Source organism: Ranitomeya variabilis, chromosome 1 (assembly GCF_051348905.1).
Source record: "Ranitomeya variabilis isolate aRanVar5 chromosome 1, aRanVar5.hap1, whole genome shotgun sequence".
NCBI lineage: Eukaryota > Metazoa > Chordata > Amphibia > Anura > Dendrobatidae > Ranitomeya > Ranitomeya variabilis.
Window position 1 is genome coordinate 861472767 of NC_135232.1, and position 12573 is coordinate 861485339.

At 40.1% G+C, this 12573-nt stretch overlaps 1 protein-coding gene across 2 annotated transcripts in view; it reads left to right on the forward strand.

Moving 5' to 3' along the window:
• The window catches only part of GRID2 (glutamate ionotropic receptor delta type subunit 2), a 1941594-nt gene that overhangs the window by 748249 nt on the left and 1180772 nt on the right, over nt 1-12573 (forward strand). For both annotated transcript variants that reach the window (XM_077277244.1, XM_077277251.1), the window contains exon 3: nt 1214-1498. In XM_077277244.1, coding sequence (XP_077133359.1) covers nt 1214-1498 — 285 coding nt within the window. The remainder of the gene's footprint in view (nt 1-1213; nt 1499-12573) is intronic.

Sequence of the window (12573 nt, forward strand, 5' to 3'; positions counted from 1 at the left end):
GATTGGAAAATGAGAGAAGTGAGGTGCTGCTGCAGTATGAGGCTTTGTATAGAGAAGAGTGAGGCGCTGCAGGTGGAGGCTGTTCATAAGGCCACATTCACACGTTCAGTATCTGGTCAGTATTTTACCTCAGTATTTATAAGCCAAAACGAGTGGGAGAAAAATACAGAAGTGGAGACGTGTTTCTAATATACTTTTCCTCTTATTGTTTTAGTACAAGTTGTAGCTTACATATACTGAGGTAAAAATACTGACCAAGTAACGTATGAACGAGGTCTAAAGGAGAAAAGTGTGGTGCTGCAGAAGAAGTAGGCTGTGTATACTATACACTTTACTGCAATTAGTGCAATTTCTCTCGGGATCAAGTGTTTCCGATTGTATATGGAAGAGTGTGAGGTGCTACCGGAGGAGGCGACTATAAAGGAGAAAAGCTGTGCTGCAGTAAATGCTGTGTATAAAGGAGGAACATGAGGTGCAGGAGGAGGCTGTGTAAAAAGAAGGAGCATGAGGTGCAGGAGGAATAAGGCCTCTTAACTGCCACTTTTAAAAGTCGTATCGCCAGTCGTTAAGGGGTTAATATTGTGTTAAAAAAACTTTTGCTTCACCAAGAGTTTTTATGTGCAATATAATCATTATAATTTGTTATACCTAACCACAGTTAGTTACTATGCCCGGGCAAAGCTGGGCTCTTCAGCTAGTTATCTATATTAGAGGAACAACTTCTGCAATTCTTCATGGTGGCAGTGTATAGTGTTATACAAAATGCCTTATACTGTATAAGCCCATGTGGACTTAATTTGACACAGAACATGAAACTTGACAGTAACAATACAACAAATATAAATCAGACACATACAGGTTTGCATTGTATAGGGGAGCTTACTAGCTATACTCTATTTTTTTTACTTTGCTAAATGTTTATTAGATGTTTGGAAAATATCTGTTTGCGTAAACAGATCAATTTAGACAATGTCCACTGAATTGCAGTGCATCTAAAATAGTCTTTGAAAGGACATTGAATTTATAAGAAAAACCATGTAGACAAGCGAAATGTAAATATCAAATCAAAATTGTTCAACCCACAGAGTATTTATCAAGATTTGTAGACTGTATGCATTATTACATTTAGCATGCCTGTGTCAGCCATTTTTAGCACAAGTAACGTTGCATACATGTGTCAATGTCATCTCAAATATAATTTTGTTTCTTTCAGCTTGTGACCTTATGAACCAAGGCATATTGGCCCTTGTCAGCTCTATCGGATGTGCATCAGCAGGGTCTTTGCAAGCGCTGGCAGATGCAATGCATATTCCTCATCTTTTCATGCAACGATCCACAGCGAGGACGCCAAGAAGTAGTTGTGGGCTCAACAGGAGCAACAGGATTGATGATTATACATTGTCTGTCCGCCCCCCAGTCTATCTGAATGATGTTATCTTAAAAGTCGTCACGGAATATGCCTGGCAGAAATTCATCATCTTTTACGACAACAACTATGGTAATTTCTTCCACATTTTTGCATAAAATATAGGAACGCTCCCACATTTCCATATCCTCCATCACTGTTTTAAGAATAGATAGAAAAGAATTCTTTAAGTGGCAAAATATTTGCATGTTATATTTTAAACCTGTAGAGACAGAACAGCATATAAATGGAAATTGCTAAATCGAAGCATTCTAATAAAAAACAAACTCAGCTAAATTTTATCTCAGTTTTATCCACAGTATCCTTGTTTTTTGGTCTTAAAAATACTGTTTTGTGTGATTACACTGGACATGTGCATGATAGCAAGAAAGGTATAATTTGTATGTGTACTTGTGCAGGTGTCTTTGTGTATGTATAGATGTGTTTGTGTATATATAAGGCTGTGTATGTGTCTCTGTGTTTATGTGCATGTATACGTGTGTGTGCATATGTCTGCCTACAGTATGTGCGTGTGTGAATGTGCATGCAAACCTGAAGCAAAAGCAAAGGTCATTTTTAAGATCAAAAGTGATAATTTTATTTTAAAAACAATTCATAAACATTACATCAAGGTAAGTGCTATGTTCGCTGTAAGCTATGAGCTGTACAGACCCTAATGTGTCAGCCATAGCCTATACACCTATACTGTATTCATAAATGCCTCTAATTTCATACAGAAGCTTAAATAAGTTTGCAACATGCTTCATATACGATTGTATGATATATTAGATAGTCCTCCCTTTGAATATTCATTCTAGAGAATAATACCTTGGGCAATGTGGTGGCTCAATGGTAAGCCCTGCAGTCTTGCAGCGCCAAGGCCTTGCGTTCAAATCCTTCCAAGAAAAACATCTGCAAGGAGTTTGTATGTTCCCCCTTTTTAGCATAATTCCTCTAGGCTGTATGGGGGCGCTAAGTGGCTGCTTAGTGACATAAAACCTCTGATTTATTTATTAAATTCAGTCTTGGCTTTTGAAATCACATCCATCCATAACTCGTCCCTGCAAAATGTAACACGGGGTAGATTTGGCTCACTGCTTTTCCAGCCCCCTCCTCGCATTCCTCCACCTTTACACAAAACATATAGTGTGCAATAACCAGTACAATAGACAGTTATAATGCACCTTCTGTGCCCTGTACAATAATAGTAGTACTAAAAATCCCACTTGTTCTTCCTTATAATAATAATAATAATACCCTTTGTACTTCCCTACAATGAACACCCTTGTGCCTCTTTATAGTAATGCCAGAATTGCGCCTCCTTATAACAATGACCCCCAGTGCTTCTTCTTCTTTTGATTTTAAATGCACCATTATATATCTTATAACAATGCCCACATTTTGCCTCCTTACTGTAGTGCCCCCATTTTCCCTTCTTATAGTAATAATAATCTCCCCTTTACAGGGCAAAAAACGCAAAAAAGTAATGGCAAATGTGTTGCTAGGGTCTTAATTGGTCAGGGACCCAAGCCCCAAAGAATATGTCTCCCTTTATGAGCCCACCACCCACTTAAAAGAAAGCCTATACAGGTAAAATTATATATGACTATTCCTGCTATATCAGGACTACAAAATACGTACATACTAAAACACACTGTACAAAGTCCAATTCTCCAAAAAACACCATACAAGGAAAAAAATGATAGCACTACGCAATGATCACTAGCATTAGTAGATAGATAATACATAATATTATAATATGACAATTTCCTGTGCAAAATATAATACAATTTACACAGATCAATATGATCAATACTACACTGTACACCTACCATCACATGGCTAAACTGCACCAAACGTTTAGTATACTGTATATAAAAAAGCAAACGAACAATAAAACGTTATAAAAGACTGATATTACCCCCATGCAGTGACCAAATAGTTTTAGATACCAGTCCTGCCAAATATATAAATGAATATAGTTCAGGTATGTGCAGCATGATGGCTAACAGGTGACATTCTTTCCGGTTTGCTTCATTCAATTTTTTCATCTTTTTTATTACATCCAGAACATCAGGATGCTTTTTTTTCTGTTAATAACATGTATCTACAGTTTATAAGAAATACACATTTGACTTCTCATATTTCCAGCACATCCCCCACCTTTTTTCAACGTGCAAAAACTCCCCATCCTGCTACATAGAACAGTGGTCCCAATACTTCAGTTTTTTCTAATTATAATTACCACTTCCCTAATTAAATGCAACACAGAGAGTTTTCCAAGTAGAGAGTGCCTCTACAAATGAGTGTTCCATAAAACGTAGTAATGTCTCAACTTTGCTACTTGGATAATAAGTAATAGTAATAAGGCCATCTTTTTGCCTTTTGCCTTTGGATATTTATAATGCACTGTATAATGCCCTCACATACAAAATGATGGGCACAACACTTACTATACACATTGTGATAGTCCATAGTCCCCAATACATAGTATGATGACACATACTGCCCCTCTTTACACAGCATAATGTCCCCACAGCCCCCTATACCCTGTGTCATGGTAACCACAGCCCTAAACTCACATTTTGATGGCTCCCACAACCCCCACACATAGTATGATGGCCCCCAAAGATTCCTACATACAGTATGATGGTCCCTTACAGTATGATGACCCCCAAAGTACATTTCCCCTCACACCATATGATGCCCCACAGCTCTCCATGTGCAGTATGTTTTTTCCATTGCACATTTCTAAACACACAGAATAATGGCCCACCCTGCCCCCTATGCACAGCATGATGACCACACAAGAACACTATCCACAGTATGATGGCCACTTAACCACTACATGCTTTATGATGACTCCAGAGCTCACTATATACAGTATGATGACCCACAACACCCAATATACAGTTTTATGGCCACAAAAAAGTCTCTATACATTAGGATGGCCCAACAGTTCCCAATACACAGTATGATAGTCAACACAGCCCCACAAATTAGGCATGATGTTCGACAGCTCCAAATACACAATATGATGAATCCATAACTCTTTACATACAGTATGATGTACTGTACACCATGGCTTCCTATACACAGTATGAAGGCCTATATACACAGTATTATAACCTCACATATTCTCATAAACAATATGATGTTCCAACATCCCATTATACAGTGGGGAAAAAAGTATTTAGTCAGCTACCAATTATGCAAGTTCTCCCACTTAAAAAGATGAGAGAAGTCTGTAATTGACATCATAGGTAGACAACAACTATGAGAGTCAAAATGAGAAAACAGATCTAGAAAATCACCTTGTCTGATTTGGCACGATTTATTTAGCAAATTATGGTGGAAAATAAGTATTTGTTACCTAAAAACATGCAACATTTCTGGCTCTCACAGACCAATAACTTCTTCTTTAAGAGGCTCCTCTGTCCTCCACTCATTACCTGAAGTAATGGCACCTGTTTGAACTTGTTATCAGTATAAAAGACACGTGTCCACAACCTCAAACAGTCACACTCCAAACTCCATTATCGTGAAGACCAAAGAGCTGTCGAAGGACATCAGAAACAAAAGCGTAGGCCTGCACCAGGCTGGGAGGACTGAATCTGCAATAGGAAAGCAGCTTGGTGTGATGAAATTAATTGTGGAAGCAATAATAAGAAAATGGAAGACATACAATACCACTGATAATCTCCCTCGATCTGGGGCTCCATGCAAGATCTCACCCCGAGGGATAAAAATGATCACAAGAACAGTGATCAAAACTCCCAGAACCACATGGGGGACCTAGTGAATGACCTGCATAGAGCTGGGACCACCATAACAAAGGCTACCATCAGTAACACACTACGCCACCAGGGACTCAGATCCTGCAGTGCCAGCTTAAGCCTGTATATATCCGGGCCCTTCTGAAGTTTTCTGGAGAGCATTTGAATTATCCAGAAGAGTATTGGGAGAATGTCATATGGTCTGATGAAACCAAAGTAGAACTGTTTGGTAGAAACAAAACTCGTCATGTTTGGAGGAGACAGAATGCAGAGCTGCATCCAAAGAACACCATACCTACTGTGAATCATGTGGGTGGCAACATCATGCTTTCAGTCTTGGACTGGCCTAGCTAGTCTCCAGATCTCAACCCCATAAAAACCTTTGGAGGGAGTTGAAAGTCCGCGTTGCCCAGTGACAGGCCCAAAACATCACTGCTTTAGAGGAGATCTGCATAGAGGAATGGACCACCATACCACCAAGAGTGTGTGCCAAACTTGTGAAGACTTACAGAAATAGTTTGACCACTCTCACTGCCAGCAAAGGATATATAACAAAATCTTCAGATGAACTTTTGTTAACCGCTTCATGACCCAGCCTATTTTGACCTTAATGACCTGGCCGTTTTTTGCAATTCTGACCAGTGTCCCTTTATGAGGTAATAACTAAGGAATGCTTCAACGGATCCTAGCGGTTCTGAGATGATTTTTTCGTGACATACTGAGCTTCATGTTAGTGGTAAATTAAGGTCGATAATTTTTGCTTTTATTTGTGAAAAAAATGGAAATTTGGCTAAAATTTTGAAAATTTCGCTATTTTCAAAATGTGAATTTTTATTCTGTTAAACGAGAGTGTTATGTGACACAAAATAGTTAACAAATAACATTACACACATGTCTACTTTACATCAACACAATTTTGGAAACAAATTTTTTTTTTACTGGGAAGTTATAAGGGTTCAAATTTGACCAGCGATTTCTCATTTTTACAACTAAATTTACAAAACCATTTTTTTAGGGACCACCTCACATTTGAAGTCAGTTTGAGGGGTCTATGTGGCTGAAAATACCCAAAAGTGTCACCATTCTAAAAACAATTTTTTTGTTTTCCCAAGGGTAAAAAGAGAAACTGGAAGCCAAAAGTTATTATACAATTTGTCCTGAGTACAACGATACCCCACATGTTGGGGGGAACCACTGTTTGGGCGCAAGACAGGGCTCGGAAGGGAAGGAGCGCCATTTGACTTTTTCAATGAAAAATTGGCTCCAATCTTTAGCGGACACCATGTCATGTTTTGAGAGCCCCTGTGTGCGTAAACATTGGAGCTCCCCCGCAAGTGACCCCATTTTGGAAACTAGACCCCCCAAGGAACTTATCTAGATGCATAGTGAGCACTTTGAACCCCCAGGTGCTTCACAAATTGATCTGTAAAATGAAAAAGTACTTTTTTTTCACAAAAAAATTATTTTAGCCTCATTTTTTTCATTTTCACATGGGCAACAGGATAAAATGGATCCTAAAATGTGTTGTGCAATTTCTCCTATGTACACAGATCCCTCATATGTGGTCACAAACCACTGATTGGGCACACGGCAAGGCTCGGAAGGGAAGGAGCGCCATTTGACTTTTGAATGAAAAATTAGCTCCAATCGTTAGCGGACACCATGCCACGTTTGGAGATCCCCTGTGTGCCTAAACATTGGAGCTCCCACACATGTGACCCCATTTTGGAAACTAGACCCCCCAAGGAACTTATCCAGATGCATAGTGAGCACTTCGAACCCCCAGGTGCTTCACAAATTGATCCGTAAAAATTAAAAAGTACTTTTTTTCACCAAACATTTCTTATAGCCTCAATTTGTTCATTTCCACATGGTCAACAGGATAAAATGGATCCTAAAATTTATTGGGCAATTTCTCTTAAGTACACTGATACCTCACATGTGGGAGTAAACCACTGATTGGGCACACGGCAGGGCTCGGAAGGGAAGGAGCGCCATTTGACTTTTTGAATGAAAAATTAACTCCAATCGTTAGCGGACACCATGTCGCATTTGGAGAGCTCCTGTGTGCCTAAACATTGGAGCTCCCCCAAATGTGACCCCATTTTGGAAACTAGACCTCCCATGGAACTAATTTAGATGTGCGGTGACCACTTTGAACCCCAAGTGCTTCACAGAAGTTTATAAAGCAGAGCCGTGAAAATAAAAAATAATTTTTCTTTCCTCAAAAATTATTTTTTAGCAAGCAATTTTTTATTTTCACAAGGGTATCAGGAGAAATTGGACCCCAGTAGTTGTTGCCCAGTTTGTCCTGAGTATGCTGGTACCCCATATGTGGGGGTAAACCACTGTTTGTGCACACATCGGGGCTAGGAAGGGAGGGAGCACCATTTGACTTTTTGAACGCAAGATTGGCAGGAATCAATGGTGGCGCCATCTTGCGTTTGGAGACCCCTGATGTGCCTAAAAAGTGGAAACCCCTCAATTCTAACTCCAACACTAACCCAAACACACACTAACCCTAATCCCAAATCTAGCATAACCCTAATCACAACCCTAACCCAAACACACCCTAACCACAACCCTAACCCCAAAACACCCCTAACCCTAATCCCAACCCTAACCCTAATCCTAACCCTAATCCAAACCCCCACAACCCTAACCCCAACACACCCATAACCCTAACCACAAGCCTAATCTTAACCCTATTTCCAGCCCTAATTCCAACCCTAACCCTATGTGCCGACGTTGCGGATTCGTGTGAAATTTTTCCACACCATTTTTGAAAAATCCGCAGGTAAAAGGCACTGCATTTTACCTGAGGATTTACTGCGGATTTCCAGTGTTTTTTGTGCAGATTTCACCTGCGGATTCCTGTGGAATCTGCACAAAGAATTGACATGCTGCGGAAAATACAACTCAGTGTTTCCGTGCGGTATTTTCCGCACCATGGGCACAGCGGATTTGGTTTTTCATAGGTTTACATGGTACTGTAAACCTGATGGAAAACTTCTACAAATCCGCAGCGGCCAATCCGCTGCGGATCCGCAGCCAAATCTGCACCATGTGCACATAGCCTAATTCTAAACCTAACCCTAGTTCTAACCCTAATTCTAACCCTAGCCCTAACCCTAGCCCTAACCCTAACCCTAGCCCTAACTCTAACCCTAGCCCTAACCCTAACTCTAACCCTAGCCCTAACCCTAACCCTAACCCTAGCCCTAACCCTAGTTCTAACCCTAACCCTAGTGAAAAAATAAAAGTAAATATATTTTCTTTATTTTATTATTGTCCCTACCTATGGGGGTGATAAAGGGGGGGGTTCATTTACTATTTTTTTTATTTTGATCACTGTGATAGGTTTTATCACAGTGATCAAAATGTACCTGGAATGAATCTGCTGGCAGGCAGATTCGGCGGGCACACTGCGCATGCTCCCGCCATTTTTGAAAATGGCGGCACCCATGGAGAAGACGGACGGACACCCGGAGGCTAGGTAAGTATGAGGTGGTGGGATCGGAGCACGGGGGGTGGATTGGAGCACGGGGTGGATCGGAGTATGGGGGAGTGGACAGGAGGATGGGGGGAGTGGACAGGAGGATGGAGGGGAGCGGACCACAGTACGGGACAGAACGGAGGACTGGGGAGGAGATCAGTGGCGGTGGTGGGGGGCAGATTAGGGTTTCCAGCCATGGCCGATGATATTGCAGCATCGGCCATGGCTGGATTGTAATATTTCACTACTTTTCACAGGTGAAATATTACAAATTGCTCTGATTGGCTGTTTCACTTTCAACAGCCAATCAGAGCGATCGTAGCCACGGGGGGGCACAGCCACCCCCCCTGAACTGAAGTACCACTCCCCCTCTCCCTGCAGATCGAGTGAAATTGGAGTTTACCCTTTCACCCGATCTGCAGGGATGCGATCCCTCCATGACGCCACATAGGCATCACAGGTCGGATTGGCACCGACTTTCATGACGCCTACGTGGCGTCACAGGTCGGGAAGGGGTTAATGACCAATTACTTATTTTCCACCATAATTTGCAAAATACATCTTGCCAAATCAGACAAGGTGATGTTCTGGATTTGTTTCTCATTTTGACTCTCATAGTTTTTGGTCTACATATGATGTCAATTACAGGCCTCTCTCATCTTTTTAAGTGGGAGAACTTGCACAATTGGTGGCTGACTAAATACTTTTTTTCCCACTGTATACAATGCAAAACCCCTACCACTCCCTTTACATAGTATGATGGTCCCATTGCTCCATATACACAGTATGATGGACATTACAGCCCTCTATGCACAGGATTAAGCCATACACAGTGCAGTAATACTAACTTCACACAAAGTTACCATACCCTCTGTAAATCCCAGGAATTCAAGGCACCTGATCAGCTTCGTGGATGACAGGTGCAACACCATAGACCATGAAAGTATTTGAAAATCTAGGTGCAGAGATGAATAGGTGGCACTCCCTGTCTAGTACGGAACCTAACCTTGACCGTTGAAGCATAGGCTGTAAGAGAAATGGTCATCATCCACTTAGTGACCCACTTCCTCCACATCCATGCTGTAAAACTTGTTTCAATATAAGAGAGGGGTTTTTTTTTTACTAGACAAGGAGTGCCACCTATTCATCTCTGCACCTGTATTTTAAAAGACAGTATAAGGTACCACTAGCCCCCTACAACCATCAAGACCATAATATAAACAAAGAAAAACATTTTATACTCACCTGATTCTGTTAATCCTGGTTGCAAATCCACTGCAGCCTCTATCTTCTCTTCTAACTTATATAACAAGTAGTGCAATGTTTTGATGTGATTGCATTACCAGATATACCTTGCTTTGCACCGGCTTTCCTCAGGATGCAAGTCAGAAGCAATGTAAACAAAATCCATTTTATCTTTATAAACAAAAAACAGAACACATAACAAAAATCAGTCAAACCCTATACCTAATGGTGAAGGGGGCTATAATAGCTATGCTCTATAGTCTCTCCATAGGTCTGACAGCATTTGTTCCCAGGTGGAGACTATGGGTAAGAGCATAGCTTAGGATGATTCATGTAGTTTTGTCTCCCTTAAAGCAGTATGCACCTTATTACTAAGCTAGTGATATGCACCTCTCTAATTTTGATCTCTTACACATGTTTCTCAAAAATATATTTTTTTCTACACGGGAGTATTAACTTCATAGGCACTGGCACTTTATGAGATTTGCTTCTATTTTTGGTCTTCGCATCCACTATATTAACTGTGGACCCTTTGCCTTCCACCTGTGTAACTCAACTATCCACTTTGTCCTTTAATGTGATTTATGCTACTTTTTTGTGTTAAAAATTATTTTTTAATAAACTTTTACATTTTTTATCTGGGGAATTTTCGATCGTTTTTCTTCTTTGTGTATTCTGGAAGTCAGAAGCAGCCAGCGGCTGATGGCTCTCTGCTCCACTGCAGCTCCAAACCGTATCAGCATTCTGATGACACCAATACTGTTAACTCCTTCCCGACATGTCATACTGGTACAACATATGTTTGGTTTTCTTGTATAATGTGTGTCTGTGGGTCTGTATCTTTCCCAGTAGATGATGGTTGGCTTATTCAAACATCAATAGAAAAAAAGGGAAGGCGCTCCAGCTCCATAAAAATGTGAATCTTTATTAGTTCATTAAAAATGTATTAGCAATAAAAATCCTTGCCTGTGAACAAAAGCCTGACACCCTTATTATTTGGGGGGGTGATGTATCTGCCGTGCCAGACTTTGTGGAATACATTAACAGTAATGAGTATGGGATTAAATTTACCCACAAATGGGACCGCAGCGAGATATCTTTTTTGGATCTGGTCTTGATGGGGTCTGAGAATAAAGTAATTGAAAGTAAAACACATATCAAGCCCTTAAGTGGGAACACCGTTCTGCACGCAAAAAGCAGTCATCCGAGACACACTACCAAGTCTATCCCAGTAGGGGAATTTATTAGACTTAAAAGAAACTGTAGTGAGGAACAAACTAGAGCCAATGAATTTAATTGTTTAAAAACCAAATTAAAAGAAAGAGAATACCCCAATTGGACATTAGAGAGAGCACAAAAAATTGTTGAGAACAAACCAAGGGACAGTCTTTTGGTAGCAGATCCAGTAAATAAAAGAAAAAAAGAGGCAAAAAGAAATAAGCCATATATCTGCTTCCAATGTAGTACCCAGTTTAATGAAATTTAAAAAATCATACAAAGTAGGTTACCTATCTTATTAGAGGATGATATGCTCTCAGAAATTCTTAAAGATGGGCTCAATGTGGTGGCGAGAAGAGCGCCAACTATTGGCAGCTCACTATCTCCCAGTCTATTTTCATCTCAGTCAGTTTCCAAAACGTGGTTGGAATGTAAAGGTTTTTTCAGGTGTGGTGTTACTGCTTGTAGTACTTGCCGTAGTGCACTAATTAAAAACAATTTTCAGAATAAAGAAAAAACTAAAACATACTACATCAAAGAGTTTATTAATTGCCACACAAATAATGTGGTCTATAAAATTGACTGCACTATGTGTAATATGTCGTATATAGGGTGCACTACGAGGAAGTTAAAAACAAGAGTAGCAGAACATCTGAGAGATCTAAATAACAGATATACTATAAATAGAAACATGTCTGCTGTTGCCAAACATTTTCTTACATGTCATGCTGGAGATGTATCTATGATGACTATTCAGGACATAGAAAGGGTCATTCCACCAAAGCGGGGAGGAGATGTCAGAAGACGACTTCTCACAAGGGAAGCCTTTTGGGTATATAATTTGCAAACGAGATATCCCGGTGGTTTAAATCGTAAAAATGAAATCATGTACCATTACTCATAGCCCTTTCTCTGCACTATTTGTATGTTTTTCTAGGATGCATATGATGTGTATTTCATTTTATTTTGTGGAATTTATACCGATTTTATATGTATAGTTTGAGCGGATTCCTTTGTAGGACCTGTGGTAATAGTCATGTGATGTCATTCATTCATTTGATTGGTCAAATAGTTCTATATAGGAATTACCGCATTATTGGAAAGTTCATGCATTGATTAAGATCGAGAGCGATCGAAACGCGTCGCATGTGCTCCGCACCTAGGCTTTTGTTCACAGGCAAGGATTTTTATTGCTAATACATTTTTAATGAACTAATAAAGATTCACATTTTTAAGGAGCTGGAGCGCCTTCCCTTTTTTTCTATTGGTATATTCCTCCGTCTGGATCCAAGATGAGCTCCGTGCACCTGCAATGATCGGTGAGCTGGCTACGGCTTTCATTAGCCTTATTTTTTGTGTTTGATTATTCAAACATCATCTGCTCCTAAAATCCATGAGTAGAGGAGAGTTCCATACAAGTTGCTGAGCCCATT